General features: G+C 38.4%; 1 protein-coding gene across 3 annotated transcripts in view; it reads left to right on the plus strand.

Annotated features, from left to right (window-relative positions):
- MAPRE2 (microtubule-associated protein, RP/EB family, member 2) overlaps positions 1-21,135 on the plus strand; it is a 157,824-nt gene that overhangs the window by 74,371 nt on the left and 62,318 nt on the right. For all 3 annotated transcript variants that reach the window (XM_008575702.1, XM_008575704.1, XM_008575703.1), the window contains one exon: positions 6,926-7,053. In XM_008575702.1, the coding sequence (XP_008573924.1) occupies positions 6,926-7,053 (128 nt within the window). The remainder of the gene's footprint in view (positions 1-6,925; positions 7,054-21,135) is intronic.

The raw sequence follows: 21,135 nt of genomic DNA on the forward strand, positions 1-21,135 counted from the left end.
CTGGGTCATTGAAATTATTTTCAGAGCATGGATGAAGCCACCCACTGTTCGAAAAAAATGGACATTTAGGCAAATATATCAGCTAGAATCAGCTGCGTTTCTTGACCATATGAAGAAACGTGTGCCCATTGTGTGTGTGTGCGCGCGCGTGTGTGCATTTATGGCCTTAGACTTTTACTCTCTCATTATATCTGAGGAGACCAGCCAAGCCCTGTGGCATGGGAAAGAGCTCTGGGTCATTGAAATTATTTTCAGAGCATGGATGAAGCCACCCACTGCTCGAAAAAAATGGACATTTAGGCAAATATATCAGCTAGAATCAGCTGCGTTTCTTGACCATATGAAGAAACGTGTGCCCATTGTGTGTGTGTGTGCGCGCATGTGTGCATTTATGGCCTTAGACTTTTACTCTCTCATTATATGCAGTTAAGTTTCATTCATATCTGTGGACATTATGAATGCCACAAAGAACTTTTTTAGAATTCCAAAATTTCTTCATTCCTTGGATAGGAGCCAGGTTTCTAAGTCATTTCAGGGCTGTAGCTATTAACTTCTTAATTCTAAGTTTAAAAAAAGAAAAATCGCCTGTATATGCTGTTTGGAGAGTTTCATTTAGTTACAGCATGGTGGGTAGCCAGACTGAGGACTGTGTGTAAGGAACCACCTCATGAACTATGAGGTTAATGCAGGTAAATGATAAAGCTATTAAAAACGGATGGGAGTGGATTTTCTAGGCAAGTTGTAGAATCTCCTTTTGCAGGCAGCTGGAGAAATTATGCATTTAGTCATATTCTATGTTCTAACAATAGTACTTAGAATATTTGGTGATATGGCAAGAAAGAGCTTAATCCCTCTGTTTTAAAAAGTAATAGTTAATGGCAAAAGGGACGGGCACCCTGAAAAAGTATTATCTTTCTGTTCATTCTATCTGGGAGGTGGCAGCTATTAGCTGGAGTTAGGAGTTCTGATTGTCAGACTAAGTGGAACTTTATGCCCACATTAAAAGCTTTATCATTAAGCAGAGAATGATAACAGGGAGCACGTTAATATTGGAATGGTAGGCAGCCTAGAAAAGTCTGGGATAAAAAGCAGGCAACTCAGCACTCTGATAAAACTCATGTTTATCCATTGTTTCTCTAAGCAGCTTAGTATTAAAATTCCTTATGTTGATTTTCCTCAGCAGTGCTAAACTGTGAATGCCTAATTTTGAGGGAAAAAATTGTGTTAATGAAATATATGTATTTTATCATTGCAGACAGGGCCCTGATGTTTCTCTGTCATCCTCATGTGGAGTCAGTACTGTGGTCAGACCTGTGTCCCTGGGAGGCCCTGCCACTTCTTGTGGCAGCTTTGGGGGAGGGTCCGTGCCTGGAGGACTTAGTCTTGCATTGTCTGTCACTCCCATCACAGAGTCATAGAACCCTGTAAAAATAGATGCCGTCTGCCCATACACGACCTCTTAAGTCGCCATCCCAGCCCAAGAACACATACATCAGTTCACAAGTTAAATGGAAGCTTTAATACCCTATTTTAAATGGAACTCAGTAGTTTCTGTAATCTCTCTCCCGGGAGATTTCATCTCATCAGGTTTGCCTTTCAAAAATACTGTCTTTGACGCCCCCTTCGCTCCATCCTGATCTCCCTCCTCAAACAAATACTTTCTCCTGGCCCCCACATTTCAGGTCACAAATAAAGAGAAAGTGATGAATCGAGAATGAGCCAGCGATATTCTTTCCTTGGTGAAATATTTAAATCCTTCCCCTAGATGTATTGAGTCTAGAGAATGAATTACACACAGCTGAAAAGCGGGGAAATTTCTGGTTCAGGGGACACATTTATGCCATCACTCCCTACTGATGCCCAGTTCATTATTAGGAACAACCACAGGAGACTTAACATCAGCCTTTTGTTATGGGGGAGCCAGCCAGCAGGCGTGCAGGCGGAATCTCGCTGTGCTGTTCCAAGGCTTTCCAAGGAGAACTCACACATTCCCGTGAATGTCTGTGGTGGGACCGAACCTCTCATTCCCCTTCAGGTGGATAACATATACTCTAGTGCAGAAGTGGTCTTTGAGAAAGACTTTGGAGTTTTTTCCTTTAGCTCAGTATTTAATCTGTGGGTATAAATGTACATTTTTATTCTTCAAAATATTTACAGATTATTTTTAGAAAGATGCCACTTAGAAGAAGAAAATATTTATTATTACATCAAGGATTGGTAAATCTCTTTTAAAGCTATTATAATATTGAGGATATTTAGAAACATTTACAAAATGGCTGTTAGAATAACACACACAAAAATATTCTTTCTTTCTGAGTAAAAAGCTGTATTTACAAATGCATTTGAAATAATGCACTTCCCTTTGCCTGGTATGTAGGAACAGACCAAATTTAACAATCCTAAAAATTTTAATCAAAGAACACTCTGTGAAATGGGAATTAATGGTGTGGACTTGACCTGGACCAAATGCAAGTCTAGTGATTGGTAAGGAAAGTTTTTATGGATCACAGGTGCTTCTCCCACCTTGGCATATGGGGAGACATGATACAAACAGCTACTTCCGAGACACTTTGAAAGGAGCTCTGATGCCGGGTCATCTGTACATGGCTTCCAGTGAAGCACTGATATTTTTAAAAAGTACTTAAGAAACCTCTTAGGTTATAGATTATCGTAAGGGCTTCAGAAGTCATTATATGCCCAAACTCAAATAAGATTCTCAAGTGAAAGAGAAATACCTTTTTAAAAAAAAATCTCTTTTCCAGTCTGTTCTTTGTTTCATTTATGTGAAACTGGGTGAGAAGAGTTCATTGCATGTGTTTATCTTAGCCCGATGGTGGAGGATTACTTCTTCCAGTGATGGGGAAACAGGCTGAAAATAGAGATTGGTATGAGAGAAAAGAAAGACGGTCACAAATATGGACATAGTTATCAGTGGAAGATGTGTAGATGGGGTATATTGGCATGGGGTTAGTTGAAATTTCAGAACATTTTATTTTGAATATGAAGTTTCTAAGTGAATATGGGTTCCTTTAGGGAGTGACATGGAGAAGGTAACTTAGGTCTCTTAAAGGTTCAGCCTCAAAGTGGGTTTGGGGTAAATTTAAGCCAAATGGGGCCTCTTTACAGAACAGCAGACAGTAGTCAACCGGTTATGGAGGGCTGTTCTTGTGCAGATGGTTATGTCTAAACTTAGGAAGCTTGGCAAACTCAGGCTTTAGCTGTTCAAAAAAAAATCAAAATTAAAATAGGTTCCACATCAGACCCTTCTCCTTATATTCACACACCCAAAACAGCCAAGATACTGTGATACCTGGCCTATGACTGGCCCTGCTGGAAAAACAAACAAAAACCCCACCATGTTATCCTCCAAATGGAGTGATCAGTGAAAGTGTGAGGGGAGAAAATGAGGAAAAGTAGCCCCCTCCCTAAAAGCACGGCTGTGATAGTCTGTTTGTAAGAGATAGACAAAATGAATTACATAAGTATTCATTTCAGTTAACACACAATGCTAGCTATGACATTTTACATATTTGTCTAATTTTGAAGAGACACTGCTCTGTAAAAATTCACAAACCTTGCCAAATGTATTCTTGGACAAAATCGTAGAATATTTTGAAACTGGTTTTTGAAGCCCAGGACAGGTAAGGTGGTAGAATTCATATTTTGGTTTCCATGGTTTATGGCTTGTCAAGCCTTTATCCAGGCTTTGCTCAATAGGCTAACCCAAGTCTCATTGACTCACACAAAATTCCATTTGTTTTAGTAAGCACAAATGCAGTGTCTAATTTGTATGGCTCAATAATCACAGCAAAGCCTAAACTTGCTGTACTTCTCCCAACATTGCCACCAAATGTTGAATAAAGGATGAAACTGAGAAGAATCAACACACTGGCCTTTAGCCTGAGGCTGATCTTTTTCTGGAGTCACGTGTATCATTGGTCACTCTCCACAAGCTGGAATTGTGACTTTGCCTGCTGGAGGTGTGAAGGGATGGATTTTTGGTTTTCTGTGTGTTTTTCTTTCTCCAGTTTGCAAAAAACAAACAAACAAAAAACCACCATATATTGCCACCTTCCCAGAAAGGCATCCCAACATTCATGAAAACTTTGTAAATATAGTTTATTTACAGGTAGGAGCAATGACTGAAAATTTATTTTAAAATAAAATTTAAATGTAATACTAAAATATGGTGACCTGGGGATTGCAATGCTAGGAGACTGTCCCTCACCCTTCTGCTACTTTCTGTGCTGTTGCACTTACCAGGTCTTAAACACACAGTGATCTGGTTAAGATCTGACTGAAAGCCACAAAGTGGGAGACATTGCTTTGTCTTTCTTCTTTGCAAAGATGGCACAGGGAGAAATGCTATGTCTGACAGGCCACATGTCAGATAATGTAAGAAGAAATAAACTGTTGTTTCCAGGGAAAAGATATGCTTGAAGATCCAAACATGAAAATAAACCCTGCACAGTACATTGACTCCTTATTGTGTAGCATTTAGTGTGACCTTACCGTAGCCATTTATTTTTCTTGACTGAGTCTTTGGAAATTACTCAGTGAATTAAAAAATAATTCCTACCTTCAGTAGGATTTTCGTTTATTTGGTCATCTTCTCAAGGACCAGGAACCCTGGGTTGAAGTTTGTGTCCACATTTTGTAAGGGAAGAATGCAATTCCTGCCCTGCTTTCCTCATGAGATTCTTTCGAGGGTCAATGGAATCACTGTAACTCTTAAATGATATATGAACTCCTCGTGTTATCATCCACACAGCATTTTGCAGACTAGGTCGAGACAGGTGCATTACCTTTATATTGTCATACAGAATGAGACCTAAGAAATTACAGTGGAATCTTAGGACTTCAGAATGTGTGAACTCCTCGTGTTATCATCCACACAGCATTTTGCAGACTAGGTCGAGACAGGTGCATTACCTTTATATATTGTCATACAGAATGAGACCTAAGAAATTACAGTGGAATCTTAGGACTTCAGAATGTGTCCACAGAAGAGCTAGTTTGTACTCCCTCACCTGAGTTTAACATTTGGAAAACTATAAATTTTCTTCTGTGAACTTTTTCATCACCCGAATAATTTAGGTTTGACTGAATTGAAATTGTACCCGTAGAAAAAGTAGGAGGTGAAGGAAGAGGAAAGGGTAGATGGCAGAGCAGGACTAGAATTCTTTTCCACCTTGGCCGCCACCTGACTTACTGGAGGTTCAGAAGGGCAGTTCCCCTTCCACAGAGAGGGAGCTTGGACCCTGAGCCCTCAGGCCTAAAATCACAAGTCCTGGCACGTTTGAGTGGGGGACTAACAAAGGGAGCAAAAAACAGGCACAGAGTGAAATGAATTTAGAAGTATCTTGCTGAAATTTGGAGGAGGAACATAGATTATGAGTGAAATCAGCGTGGGTGGTAAAAAGAAATTAATTCCAATCAGCATGGAGGGCAAATAGAAATTAATTATATTGGTTCTATTGCTATTAATTTGAAGTAGGTATTGAAATCTATTTATTAATGTGTTATTGTTTTATTTTAGGACATGTAAAAAATATGAATATTCCTAACATTCGTTGGTTCACCCTTACTCTTGGTTTGTCCTCTAACCTAGTTTTCCCACATGTCCTTTAGCTCGTGGTTGCTCCTACTGCATGGTTTCTGGGGACTGCAGCTGGATTGGTTAGAGAAGGGATATGGTAGAGGTTAGAGTGGTATATCTAGTAACTAATTAACCAAAGTTTTTCTAAAGCACAAATTCAGTGCTGTTTTTGTTGTTTACCTGATCTTTTTTTTTTGTCTTTTTTTTCCGTGTCCGGCAACGGATCGCAACCCTCAGTGTTGCCCCTGCTTCCCAAGCAGCACACTATCCAGTGCGCCACCGGGCCGGCCCTTACCTGATCATCTTAATGAGCCTTTACTTGCCTTTGTGGCCTGGATGTCTGTTTAGATTATGAAAGGACAATTGTTGTCCTTAGGTGAATGTTACAATAAAGACCTGGAGGAAAGCTCAGTTCATTGACAAACTGCAGCAAACGACTTGTTTCCTTGTTCTCATGGATTTTTTAAAAGCTGTCTTAACTCTTAGACCTATCCTTTGTATGTTTCTTTTCTTTGGTAGGTTTTTTTAATGTCCTTTTAGAGACACACTGAAATATTTACACGTGAAATTATGTGATGCTTGATATTTACTCCGAAGTAATCTGGCTGGGGGTGTCAGGGGTGGGATTGGCAGAGGGGGAGTTGATGGGAGGGAGTATATATGAAACAAGATTGATCAAGTATTGATAATTATTGAAGCCAAGAAGTAAACACAACTGGGTTGTTATTTTGTTCTCTCTCCATTTGCATGTACTTGAAAATTTCCAAAATAAAAATTAATGCATATCTATAATATATACATATTTATACATATGTATATATTCCACACAATTAGTAAACTTGCAAAGTTTCTTCTAGGTTTAAATGTTAAAAAGAACCTTTACCACTACGTACTTGTTAGGATGACCAAACTCCAAAACATTGACATTCACAAGTACTTGTAATGTAAGAATTAGGAAATAATGCATAAAACTAGAAGATTCCTCTGGTGTACACTGTTACAGATCTGATAACTTTTTAATACCACACATAAACTTAGAAGTGAGACTCCAAATTGTGTTATAAATTGAGACTCTCAGAATATGAAGAATGTTTGGGACTAGTTGGGGGGAATGTAAAATGATACTGCATGGAAAATAAATGAAATGTAATCATATTATGGCAGTACGTAGACGAGAGAAAGGGAAAGAGAAACTAAAGGGCTTAGCAAAGCAGGACTTTTACATCCCAGAGCTCTGCCATGGATCCTGACCTTGAATACGTGTCTTTTGTATTTCTGAGTTATTTTTTTCTTGTTGATAAATAAACTTGTTTGTTTTTTTCCTAGTTGGGGAATGGCAGTCAATGTGTATTCTACCTCGATAACCCAAGAGACTATGAGCAGACATGACATCATTGCATGGGTTAATGACATAGTATCTTTAAACTACACAAAAGTGGAACAGCTTTGTTCAGGTAAGAGATTATCTTTTGAATATTTACCTAAATGTTTACTGTCTGTAACATGGAATGTGATTTTATGAACCACAGATGATATATTTTGGGTAGGTAAAGTATATGTCGGTATCAATATATAAAGGGGGAAACTCAGGTATAACTAAAATAAATATGGGGGACAAATGTCTATGAGCATCTAAAAGCATAGAACCATCCCGGTGCATATTATGAAAGGTCTCTTGCTTGAGCTTTGTAAAGCCTTCTCACTGTCCCCGAGCCTCTTCTCCCTCATGCCTTGTCTGCCACCACACTTACCTTCTGAAACAGCAGCCTTCCTTAAAAACCTTCAGGGCTCCACATTGTCCTTTCTGATTAGGTCCCTTCCATTCTGGCTGCCGCCCACCCCTCTTCTCAGCCACACAATCCTCATCCCTCTCCCTTAGCCTCAGCCCCACAAAATACCGTTCCCTAAAGCCTCCTTCCTTTTTGCATCCCATAGCTTTTTTTTCATGCTTCCTGTGCTAAGAAGCCCCTTCTTTTCCCTTGTGGTAAAATTCTGTTCACACCTTAAAATCCAGCTCAGCTTCCACCCGCTCTGTGAGTTATCCCCCAGCCTCCCAGGCTCCACAATATCCTGGATACATTGCCCACCCTCCAGAATAACACTTGCCATGCTGTGTTATAATATCTGACTACTCTGTGAGTTATCCCCCAGCCTCCCAGGCTCCACAATGTCCTGGATACATTGCCCACCCTCCAGAATAACACTTGCCATGCTGTGTTATAATATCTGACTCCTACTGCCGCTGAAGGTACTGAGAGTCCTTGAGGACAGGACTGTGTTTTATTCTTTGTTGAATGCCTGTGGTGGCACCGTACCTGGTATAAAGTAGATCTGCAAGGAATGCATATTGTGTTAAAACTTGTTTAAAGATGCAGCAGCCTCAGTGATAAAGTAGGGTAAACGTGCCATTAGTAAAGTAATTGTTTTTTAAGTACAAGTATTTATCAAAGAAATAAATAGTCCTCCTTTGGAAATAGGAAGTATTTTCTGCTTGTAAACAAATAAGTTAAGAGAGTTCCTCTCTGCCTCTGGCTCCAATACAAAAACAGTATTAGTTTGAACATAGAATATAGTACAGAAATGTATTTGTGTGAACTTCTGTTAGAATAGATATGGAGGAGTCATCAGGTTTAGCTGACGCAGTTACATTGGACGTTCTGCTGTGTTTCCCAGTGGGTCGTGTATAAAAAAGATTTTGTGTGGTAGTCAGGATTTGGAAAGCCTGCAGTAGTCACCCTCAGATCATGGCTGAGGTCAGTACCCACCAGTTCAAATATTATCTTCGTCAGGTCTAGATTCGACCAGGATAGACTAGAAGACTACCTTTCAGTACTGTTGACATCTCCTCCCCACCTTCATTTTTCCCATGAGGAAGACAGTGAGGTTGGCTAGAACTGAGACACTGCCTCACCCGCCTCTCTGTGCCGAGGCCTCAAATGTGAGGTCCTGTGACTTACGAGGTCAGTAGTGGGTGCTCACTAACCAGTTCTTTCCTCTTCAGTACAAGATAGAAAAGAGCTGATTTATGCTACAGTGATGTGCCAGGCCTACTGTTGTGGGCCTACTGAATGGCTCTAAAAGTTACTTTCAGAAACAACTCCTATTGCGTCTTACCTGACTTCAGATCTCTACTCACTCAAATATTGTTGTGTTGTTCTTGCTGTGCATTCTGGAGCTCTCTAATATTTTATTTTTAACTAGCTGCAAGAAACAAAAAGTTTCTCCATTATTAGCAATTCGTTTATTAATAGGACATTCCATGTTGTATTGTAATGGTTTGTGGAATTGTTCATTTTCTACAGTGCCTGAGAAATGCTCCTTTTGGCAATGAGTGAAAAGCAATTTGCAACTGCTAGGAGGCAAAGACAAGAATGTATATCTTACCCAGAAAGTAGGTATATGAACAGGTAGATAAGGGGAAGGAGGTTGATTATCAAAAAAAAAAAAAGAGACATGAGAAGGAAGGGGATAGGAAAAAGTCATAGAAAAAAATGCCAGTCATGTGTCTTAAAGGAACCCATGAAGAGATTCCTGTGCAATACACTTGGAGAATTTTTGGTAGCAAATGAAATGAGAATAAATCAAATTTTTTTTTTAGATATAGTGGTAAATGTTTATGAGCAGTATGCATAATCGTTGCAGATCTTTAAAATTTCTCATAAGGCAAATTCAACAAAATTTTAAGCAGCATTTGTGAAGGATTCTTGTACAGTTATCTTGAAGCATTGGTGTACATTTGCAACCATTTGTAGCTGCACTGCTATCGAGTGTGGCTTGATGACAACTCGTAGAAGCAATTTTGATCACTGTTGGCTACCTAAGGTTACATACAGGTCGATGGTTCAGAAGAATAAAGTAAGTTGAAAGGTTCCTTTCTGCTCTGAAACATCTTTCTTGCTGGAAAAAAAAAAAATATATATATATATATATACACACACACACACACACACACACACATATAAACCTCTATATAATAGACAGGTCTTTTAGGCAGTAGTTTTCTCAGTATAAACTGTGGACCATATGCATTTATAATCTCTTTGTTGAATGCCTGTGGTGGCACTGTACCTGGTATAAAGTAGTGAAAAAGCAGATGCCTGGGATCGCTGACCTTCTAAATCAGTACCTCTGGATGTAAAGGCTAGAAATCTGCATTTAACAAGCATCCCAAGTACTTCTGTGCTGAAGCCTACAGTTTGCAGTACATTTTCAAGAAACCCCAAACCACTAAAAGTGAAGTTAAATTATCTGAAACCTATCTGGCACACTCTCCTTATTCATAATTTAATCTGTCTCTGCAGCAGTGGCATTTAGCAGGAGGAAGCTATCTTTCTATTTATTTATTTATGAATTTATTTATACCCTTCAGTGTTCTGAAAGACATTTAAGGCAGCTAGGACAGTGCTGTTAGGATAAGAACAAAACTAAATATTGTTGACCTAAGTGATTTCTTCCTTATTATCCTTATGAATGGTCGAATTTGGGGCTTAATATTTTTTTTCTCCAACATTTATTTCTTTTTAGTTTACTGTGTGGGATTTTATTTTAGTAGTATGCTCTGGAAAAACACACCAAGTACCATCACATATTTAAACTGATTTTTTTCTCTCTTGTTCAACAACATCATTTCTTTACTCTTTTGTAAAGACCTTTTTTTTTTTTTTTATTTCCAGCTAAGAGATCTCTTTCCAGCTCAGTATAAAAACTAACATCCACTTTTCTTTGGCACATAAGGAGCTGAAATACTACCTCACATTGGTGTTATATTTTCTTCAGAATTTTCTGCCTCATTTGTTTCCACGTAAGCATTTTTAAGAGCTCTTTAAAGGACAGATGGTGTGAGAAGGTAGAACACTTGGAAATACATTGTAGTTGATTTCAAAGCAATGAAAATGACTTGCTCTTTTCTCCTCTGATTTTATCCCAAGGTTGCAACCTTATGAAAATTTTCTTTGAACATTAATTCTGGGTCATGTAATTATATGCATATTTGGTTTGCATTTATTTCTTTTGAAAAGCAACCTTTACGTTTCAAGTAAAAAAGTGGGCTGTATAAATGGAGAGTGGGCTACCAATGGACGTAAATACCACCGATAAGACAACAGTAGACTGCTCACCTAAATCTGTTTTTAAAATGAAGAATAATTGTGGATTTCTGATGGTGGAATGGGAGGGTTGAACCACATGTAATGTCAGACTGGTTCAGCTTTGAAATATATATAATTTTTTCCTATCAAATATTTTATTAAAAAATTTTTCTTCATCGTACATATTCATGGGGTACAGTTTGTTGTTTTAATACATGCATATATTGTATAATAATCTAATCAGAACAGTTAGCATATCTATCAACTAAACATTCATCATTTCCTTGTGGTTATAACATTCAAGATCCTCTTTTCTGGCTATCCTAAATATGCAATATGTTATCATTAGTTATTGTCATCCTAGGGCACCAATATGCTAGCACAGTATGATGATACGATATGATATTTGGGCGCATTCATATTGTGTACACTGGTCACATCAGGGTGCTTAGTATATCCATCACCTCAAATATTTGTCATTTCTTTGTGTTAGGAACATTCCACGTCATCTCAACTAGCTATTCAAAGAAACACAGTACTTTGTTGTTAACTGTAGTCCTTATACTATTATAGAACCCTAGATCCCATTCAGAAATATTTTATATTTTCATTCAATTGCTTTATAAAATTGATAGAACTTTGGGGTGGGGCAGGTGATGTTTTTGTTTTGCTTCAGTACCAGCTCCTATCAGTTTACTAGATGTTGATAAGGAGTGAGAGGGTGAACGGGCAGCATGGTGCTAAAGTGGGGAGGGAGAGTGTGATGGGAGAAGGAGATAATGCATCTTTTCCTCTTCCTTGTCCTCACCCTTCACCCCCAGCCCTAACATACCCAGCCTCCTCTGAAACTTTTTCCTGACATCCATTTTTCTGTGTTTGGATCCCCTCCCCTAGGCTGGATCTCAGCAGCAAAGTACTGGGGTCCAACACTGGGTCACTCCTGCCCATCACAAGGCTAGCATAGCCTGCCCTCTTCTCTCTGTGTGCCTTCCCTCCCTCCTTCCCACTCACTCTAGAGCCAAACTGACTTACAGCTGATGCCAAGATGCCATCCACGTGTAGGGTGGGCAGCACCTGCACTGTCGCTATGCTGGTTGAGAGCTCAGTTATCTTCCTGAGCAGTTTAGTATTATAATAAAATATCATTTGAATTAAACCATTTTTACATGGAAAATCTAGGTATTTTCCTGACTGGCTTGAAAAAAAAAGGTCAGGATTTGATTCAGTTTCAATTTTTGCTTCTCCAGATTGGTTCAAGCTTATAATAAAATATCATTTGAATTAAACCATTTTTACATGGAAAATCTAGGTATTTTCCTGACTGGCTTGAAAAAAAAAAGGTCAGGATTTGATTCAGTTTCAATTTTTGCTTCTCCAGATTGGTTCAAGCTTTGTCTTGGATCAAGTTTCTGGTATTTTCTTCTTCCAGGAAAGCTTCTGAATTTGGCGGATGATATTGCAGTCACACTTACAGTTCTGGGTACATGATGGCACGGTGGAAGAGGCTAGGATTTACAGTACTCTCTGGGATTCACATAGGTGTGGCCATCAGACGTGCTAGAACCTGTGGGACAGGTACTCTGGGATTTGCCCTGATGGCAGTTGTTCCGGAGCCCAGCAGAATGTTCTTTGTGACCATTTTTGGCTGCAGATCTGTGCTTGTTAGATTAATCCCAGCCTAGTGTGGTGTCTCCTGTGCCTCTTGTCTTCCATCTGCAGAAACCTCTGTCAGGAAGACAGGTTAGTGATGAAATCAGCTCAGAGTCTAAATTTAGCAGGGCTTCTCTTATTGGCTGTCTTGTATTGAAACCAACTAAGGATATTCCATCAGTGTCTGTAAGCTGGAGAGTTTACTTAGCTTTATAAAATCATAGGTTGTTATTTCCTGCAAGAAAGTTAAGTCATCTCAGATTGTGTTACTGTTCTTAGAGAGGTAATTATACTAAATGGAATATTATTCATACTTGTGATATATTACGTAGAGGGTTTTTGCTTTTTGTTTTTTTACTGATGGTTTTTCTCTCTAATTTTATTTGATGTAATCTCATGTTAAGATCTGTTTACTTGGTCAGCATGCCAACTAATTGGAGGAAGGGGGGCAAAAAGGGAACTTGGTAATGGCAAGGAGGGATCCAGCTTCAAGTTCAGCTGCTGCAGTGGGTACTCAAGTATCTCCTCTGATAAACTAATGGAAAGGGAGTTTATTTTGGGGGTGGAATAGAATAGAATACAATAGATTTTTTTCCTTCTAAATTTGTCTGTTTACATATATCTCAATGCTTTGCTACTGAAGCTAAACATAAATTAGTGTTTTTGTTTTCATTGGGGTTTTTTGTTCATTTACTGCCTTCTGTAATGCTAAATGCCGTAGTGGGGGAAAAGTGTACATATTCACCCTCATTTACCAGACTGCCCCTACAGATTTTGTTTTTTATGCATATGGATGATATATCTTTGAAGGCTGCCAGCCACATCATCATCTATCTCATTACTGTATTTAGTTCTAATAATCAGTTTAGTTCTATTTACCATGGTGTGACTCCTTCTTTGGGCTAGCCCTGGGGATCCAGTGATAAATAAGAGGTGGTCATTGAAGAGCTCAATATAGCAGGGTACTGTCCTACAAAGTATAGAGAATCACTGGTGTCAGTGCTGTTTTGGAAGAGCTTTGAGTGTGCAAAGGAGGAAGTAAATGAAGCCGGGGTGGGGGGGACAGAGGGAGTCAGTGGAGAGATATCCGTTCAGATTCTTTGGAAGTGGCTGGGTGCTCCTGGGTGACTTAAAATGGCCATAGTTTGGGAAACATCTCAGAAATGCTGTTCTCCATCTTGAGCCAGATGGGGTGACTAGTATGTAGGATAATGTGTAAGGGTACTTAGTTTCATCTACCCTGATAGACTCCCCAAGGTAGGGTGGCCTCTGTCTTATGACATAGGGGCTCTAGTCAGTAAAAGGCATGTGTTCTATTAGGTACAGCCCTTAAATACATGAAGCATGTTGTCTCCTCTAAGAGAGAAAGAAAAGGATTTTCTTGATTATCTCATCATATGAGTATGTGGAGATTGTTTTTACTCTACTTGTTTGAAGCAACTATGCACACACATGAAATATTCTCAGGAAACCATAGAATTGCTAACTTCTTTTGGGAAGAATGCAACAGATATTTTTAAATTTCATAAAGCCAAGCCTCCAGTCTTTAACTGGAATGGTTATCATGTGACTGCATTAGCATTTCTCACAGGCATGGACCTACAGATACATCCCTGCATCCTGTTCTTATCCATTTCTACTGGAGTCCCACCTGGGTAGTGATAAACAACATAAATGAGGGGAAATAAGAAAACAGGCTAGGGAAAATAGAGCACCTGGAATTTAATTGTTTTATTGAAGGGTGGCAATATATATACTTAATGAAAAATCAAGATATATGTAATCACAGTGAACTTAATATAGTGCCATAACAGAAACAAAACCAATTGGTGACATATTAGAAACAGGACTAATGATTGCCTTTGAGAATTCTCAGTAAGATCACACACACACACATAATTTTAGGAATTTGTACAAAGCAATACCCTTAATTAAATCCTACACTTTCATCTCTTATTTTCTCTTATGTGGGAAAATACCCAGAAGTCATAGATGAGTGCAGTCCTCAGGGTTCTTATTGAGTATATCACTAATTCACAAACTGTTGTATCTGTCTACTGTAGTAAGACCTCTGCTGAGTTTTACTTGCCCCAAAGCAAAGATGGGTTCCTGATTGTGAGTCCAGAGATAAGAACTGTTGTAGCAAGGGGTGGGTCATCAAAAGAAGTCTAGGGTGATACAGTTGGTCAGGGTGTTACTTTATAACAGTGTTAATAGCATTAGAGTCTCCAAAGCCTCAGCATTGACTCCATTAACTTCAGTGTCTGGAGTCCTAACTCCATGGCCCCAAGGATCTTGATAAAAGGGTGTGGGAAACCTTGCTGGAGCCCCAAAACATGTTGATTTTGAGGACTTATTTGTAATTCATAATTTGAATTACAGAATCTTTAGGGCCTCTTCTTTTCTGATTTTGTCTCTGTTTTATAAGATTCTTATTTATGATTTATGTTAAGATAGTTACTTATAAAGCATTTTGTAGATCTTAGAATAACTTTGAAATTATTCACCAAGATCTATAAAAGCCAGTATCTTAAGGAAGAAAAGTATTTCACAGCATATTAAAAGTTATTTCTAAAGAAGTCAGTTACTTTACATGATGGATATGTGTCCCATAAAACATTGTTTTGTATTCATATTGCTATTTTTTCTTTCCTTTTTCTCTCTTTCAGTTTAAATCATCTAAAGACTTTAACAGGAAGAATGTAAATTTGGGGGGGAAATAGTCATTTCCTTTTATAAATGAATTTATAATTACTTAAGTAACTCATATGTTTATCTGAGGAAAGACTTAAGAACTGGAGAAACGCTCAAATGTTTTGCAACAGATAAACTGGAAGATCTTAGGAATGTGTTCATAGCCTTGCTTTGCTGGTAGGAAGCCAATGACCTAATTTTGTTCTTTGTCCTTTGAGTCTAAAACATGCATTTTGGAGATTCATATTTCATATCTGAAATAGTCCAATTCAAGCCCATTCATTTTTATAGCTCTGATTATTTTACTCAGGAACATAATACATAGTTTTATACTTCAGGGGCATAATGATGTCATACTGCCTCAGCTTTTCTCTCTTCTTAACCATCTTTAGTGTGCTTTTCATATGTATTATTTCTTTTAATTCTTATAACAAAGAATAAGGAAGAAGAAAAAGAATAGAAATTTTTTATTCTTATTTTATATGTGAGGGTAAAAGCTCAGAGAAGCCAAGTGTTGACAACTGATACTAGAACTGGGATCTCATTGCTCTCTGTGTGGCAGCTGTGGATGTGGTGGAGGGTTCACCAGGTGTTTCTGACTTTTTCTATATTCATCTATCAGGAGTCCAAATATCTACTCCTCTAGAAACAGGGAATGGAAAAGAAGTCTGTATCTCCACCCTTTACATTGTAATTGAAGAAATGAGACATATCTGGTAGTTTTTCTAATGACAGGGTGTGTCTAATGGCATCATCATCATCAAGAGCTTTCCTACCAAAGCTAGAGAGACACTGGCATTTGCTCCCAGTCTTACAGAGTTTGTCCTTGCTCTTCCTGTCTGTCTGCCTGTTCTCCTGGCTCACTCTCCCGCTCTAACCTCTTTCTCTCCAGGCAAGATGAAGTGGCTCTGAGATTTTGCCACCTGCCTTGGAAGAGCTTTTCAACTCTCTCAGAATGATTCGTGGTCAGTGAGACAATAGCCAGGATAATGCTCCTTAGAGAATTCACACATGTACATCTGTGCACGAGCTGCCATTTGAATCCCAGGAATGTGGTCCTTTCCTCACGTTGAACCCAGGCTTGTTTTTTAACAATCTTGTGTCTGAGAGGACTTTACATCTTCATTTCCTCCTTTCTATGTCACTGAGGAAAATAGAATATCTAGAATAATTTTATTACAAGCTTGGTCCCCCAAAGGATTTATTCTTCAAGATATCTCTGTTTCCCTGTATTTGATTTAGTTCAGTAAACCTGTATTGAGTCTTCATCAGTACTTTTGCAATCCCTTCTTTACTACAAGAACTTGATGTTTTCTTAGCCTTATAGAAAGGGATGTGCTAAGGCAACATTTAAGAGTAAGTCACCCATTTCCCATCCAGTTCTGTCTCCTCATAACCATATCTGTTGCCCAACTCCAGCCAGATTGCACCTCCTAAACCATTTCCATACAGAAATTCCTGAGCTGCCAAGTTACGGTAGCGGACACTGTGCTAGCACAATAGACAGATGAATTAGACACGATTCACAGTCTTAAAGAACTACTCGTCAATCAGCCAGGAGAGAGAGCTAATTAAAATGCAAGTCAAACTGCTGCTGGGCTCCTATAGCCAGTATAGTCAAACAGTCCTGCATTGGGAACAGAAAAGCTTCATAGAGGAGATAATACTTAGACTATGTATTAAGAATGAGCAGTTTTTAATCGTGTGTAGAAGGAAACAAAAGGACATTTCAGTAAGAAAAAGTTTGGCCAGGGCAGAGAATAGTGCTGTGTTTTATGCATGTACATGCATGCATAGGATGTCTACAATGTACATTAGGATTCAAGACAGCTCTTGGGGCAGTAATGCTTCAAATAATAAGTGCTATAGTATTGAAAGAAAGGAAATACTATTTCCATCCAGTAAAGCTTTTTGTCTTATCCTTGTTAGGTTCTTTGGCCAGTCATGCAAATGTAGTGGATGGTCACTAAATATTTATGAAGTTGAATTGAATTGAAATGCTGTATTCCAACTAGGATTTTAATATGGATAGAATTCAGGCCAAGAAAAGGAAGGTAGTGATTTTGAGAAAAGGTACCATTTACATATCATTTTGATGTTCTACACAAAATTTATTTATTCCTGCTGTCAGCAGATATTTATCCACTTCCTACAGTGTGTCAGATGGTGGGCTAGGATATGAGGATACAGAAATATACAAAAAAAAAGCACAGATTGTACCAAGTTAGGCCTATTCCTTTACTACCAATATTCTCCTTCACATATTTCTATCCAGAGCCTACAAGTTCCTTTTTTTCAGCTTACCCAAATACAAAGCAGAGGTAGGACGAGGTTCCTGGACAAAAGTAGACATCTAGCCTGTTTCACCATCAGACAGTGTATAAGGCTGAGGGGCATGTGTGCATGGGAATGTCTGAAATATTAGCAGACCATCCGTTTCCTACACAATCAAGACGATCAAGCCAAGCATCCCCAAACTCTGCTGCTGCTTTTCAAATGAAAACATTTTTTCTAACCTATTTTTTTTCTGAATTGCGTTTTTAAATTTATAGTTTGTTAGACATGTAGACACTATATAAAAAGAAAGTGTCAGAAATCACTGTCAAATGTTTGGGCACGTTAGAATTGCATGCCTGGAAACAGAATAATTGAATTGCTTGGCAACTCTAAATAACCATCTCTCTGCAGATTGGGTTTTTTCCGCCCTGAAACCATTACGTAATTCTGAGGGACCGCAATTTACCTCTCTGTATTTGTCCCCCCGCCTTCCAAGGGTGTGTTCTTACTCAAGTATTAACACTCATAAGCTTTTATGGCCAAATTATTTGACAATAAGAAGCATGAAATATGACACTAATACCAGTACTGTTTCCTGCAGTTTCTTTTAACATTCTCCATAAGGGCGATCATTCTCCACTTTGATTTCTTCTAGCTTACATTTGTATGACAATTCGTGGTAGAACTTTAGAAAACTATAGAAGGAGCCATATTTTAATGTAAATATTTATGTCAACTTTAAAATTACACAATTGTGTTAAAACCCACTATTAAAACCCCACAGAAGTCCTTTCCTACGTCTTTTTTTCCTTCTTTTTTAAAGTATTATTTCATTTGTCTTTTTTTTCTACTGTGGTTATATGATTGACTCCTTGAAAGCAAGTACTTTGTATTCTTTGTACTCATTTGGGTTCCTTCTAATACTAGAATTGTGCTTAGAAAACAAAGTATTCTGGGATTAACCTGGGAAATCCAAAGAAAGCAACTCACATAGAACAATATTCTGTTGTATATCGCAATCTGCATGAATGTTATGTGGTAACTATGTGTAGCTTCTCTTTAATTGCTGGGGATTCCTTTGGTGCCACACCCCGAAGGCTGTCTGTGGCTGCTAGGCCTCTTGCCAGGGAGCTGTGGGGCAAGGAGCACCCTCCTCTGGAAAGTGGCAGTAGAGGATACTACTGGTATGGGTGAGAGCTGGTGGACTGGATTCGGGGGGGAGTGCTGATAAGTAAGGGACCCTCACCTGCATGCGTTGGGAAGAGGGTGAAATGGCTCAGATCTGAGCAAGAATTCTGGAACTCCCAGTACCTAGTCCCAGGGATAGTGCCCTCTGCCATAAAAAGAGCAACCTGATAAATGGGTACATTATGTGGAAAGGGACTTTGGGTTGGCAAGAATTCTGGAACTCCCAGTACCTAGTCCCAGGGATAGTGACCTCTGCCATAAAAAGAGCAACCTGATAAATGGGTACATTATGTGGAAAGGGACTTTGGGTTTGTGCTGGTCCATTTGTACCACTATACCTTACACTATACTAAAAGCCTCCCCATACCTGGAGTTTATATAGGGGCCTGGCATGTGTAACGGTTGATAGAGTAACGTGGGCAGTGATTCAGTAGAAATTCCCTGAGAAAATGGGAAAAGTATATCAGCTTTAGGTTTCTTCCTCTTATTTCAGTTTGCCCCAAAAATAGATATTTTCTGAAAACTGGACCTTAAAAATGGCATAGTTTAGTCATTCTTCTCTAAAGATACTTGTGCCCAGAAATCAGTGTTGGTTTCCCCACTGCCTATCAAATTAAGTTAAGCAGCTTCTCCAAGCATTTAAAACCTTGAGCAATCTGGCTGCAACCCACCTTCCCAGCATCTACCCCCACAACTCCCCTATCCGTAGCCCTGTATTTTCTCCACCACATCTGTTAGTGTGTTTTCTAATTCCCTGTCCTTGCTTGGAAAGCCATCTCGAATGCCATCTTCCCCCATTCTTTCTGATCGCCTTCAACAAGATGTGAGCTCTCTCTCTTTTCAATTTTCAGAGCTTTACAAAGTCTTAGGTTTACTTAGTACTTGTTTTAAGCCTTCAATATTAGGAGTTAAGCTCCTTGAGGACTGAAAATGATCATGCAAATTTGACTTGTTGATTCATCTGTTTGATAATATTGATTAGTCTTCCTTGGGTTTTTATTGGGCAAACTCTTTGAACTAACGTTCTTTAGTATTTATGTGTCTCCGCCATATAGTTTAGCACTTACAGTTGTTTTGTATTTTTGCTGGTTTTTCCATGTATATTTCTCTGGTCTCTCAAAACTAAGTTACTTGGTTCTAAGAGTAAGATCATATTCCTCGTGAGTATTTGTTGGCTTATTGGCTTTTCCTTGATTAATAAACAAAGTGGCATCCTTCTATGCCACATACACGTGCACATTTCCTTAGAAGTGACCTATAACCACAAAAATTAGAGAGGAAATCTCATCTTTTTAGATTCTTATCTCATATCTTTTCAGATTCTTATCTCCTATTCATGCTTTTCTTAATTTAAATCTTCCTTTTTTTCAATATTTCAGTACTTTAAAAAAAAAACCTTTTGCCCATTAAAGTAGGAAGTGGTATAAACAAGTGTCTGAAAATACATGAGCGCACATGTAGAGAAGCTATGTCCCCTGATGTTACAGCTTTACAGAACTTTCTATTTACATAACCCTGGTAAGAAAACTGACTTCTCCAGAACGTGTTCCATACGTACCTTTCTAACTTGTTTTTCATTTATAATAAAGGCTTTTTATGTCTCCTTCCCTCCTCTATCTGGAATGCCAAATTCTAACTTGAGCTCTATTCTCGGACTCCAGCCTCTGGGACCTCTCACGGCCAGCTTCAGTATCAGACTCTGTGGAAGCCAGTGACATTTTGTACTGTACACCATTGCTGCCTGGCGCACCAAGTGCCTCTCCCCCTTCCTTCATTCCTAACTGCCGTGTAGAAGCCAAATCTTATTGTACGAAACAGGACATGTCAGCTTGTTCTGGTAAAATACGATGAGCACATTATCCTAAAGGAAATCACCGATGTTAGAAACTGAGAACCCAGTACTGGATCATTAATTAGCAGATGAAAAGAAATCTTTCAAACTAACAAGGTAATTCTTCACCTGCCATTTCTTTATTCTTTCAATTGGCAGAATCTTTTTCTGTATCATTTAGGCAGGTTTGAAATTTTGTAATTATTTTTAGAAATTAAAAATTCTTATATATTTTGGGCCGGCCCCGTGGCGCACTGGATAGTGCACCGCTTGGGAAGCGCGGCAGCACTCCCGCCCGAGGGTTCGGATATATATTTTAACTTTAAAAATTTTTCGCATTAAAACAAAATTTTCAGTCCCAACAAGTTACAGGGTAATTATGATTCAGTTGAATAAAACAACTGTAAATAGTCCAGTTACACATCTGTGTTCTTTGCAATATTCTAGTTTTCAGTGCAGTTATGATAGTTAATTTCTATGAAAATTATTTTTGCGAATACCGACAAAAGACAAAAAATAAAAAAAAAAATCTTATATATTTTAACTTTAAAAAATTTTCGCATTAAAACAAAATTTTCAGTCCCAACAAGTTACAGGGTAATTATGATTCAGTTGAATAAAACAACTGTAAATAGTCCAGTTACACATCTGTGTTCTTTGCAATATTCTAGTTTTCAGTGCAGTTATGATAGTTAATTTCTATGAAAATTATTTTTGCGAATACCACTCTTATAAAAACATCAGCTCCCTTGTGTGTATTGTATATTTCTACCTGTTATAATCTCTATTTCTCTAAAATTTACTTTTTT

Source organism: Galeopterus variegatus, unplaced genomic scaffold, assembly GCF_000696425.1.
Source record: "Galeopterus variegatus unplaced genomic scaffold, G_variegatus-3.0.2 Scaffold1224, whole genome shotgun sequence".
Lineage (NCBI taxonomy): Eukaryota > Metazoa > Chordata > Mammalia > Dermoptera > Cynocephalidae > Galeopterus > Galeopterus variegatus.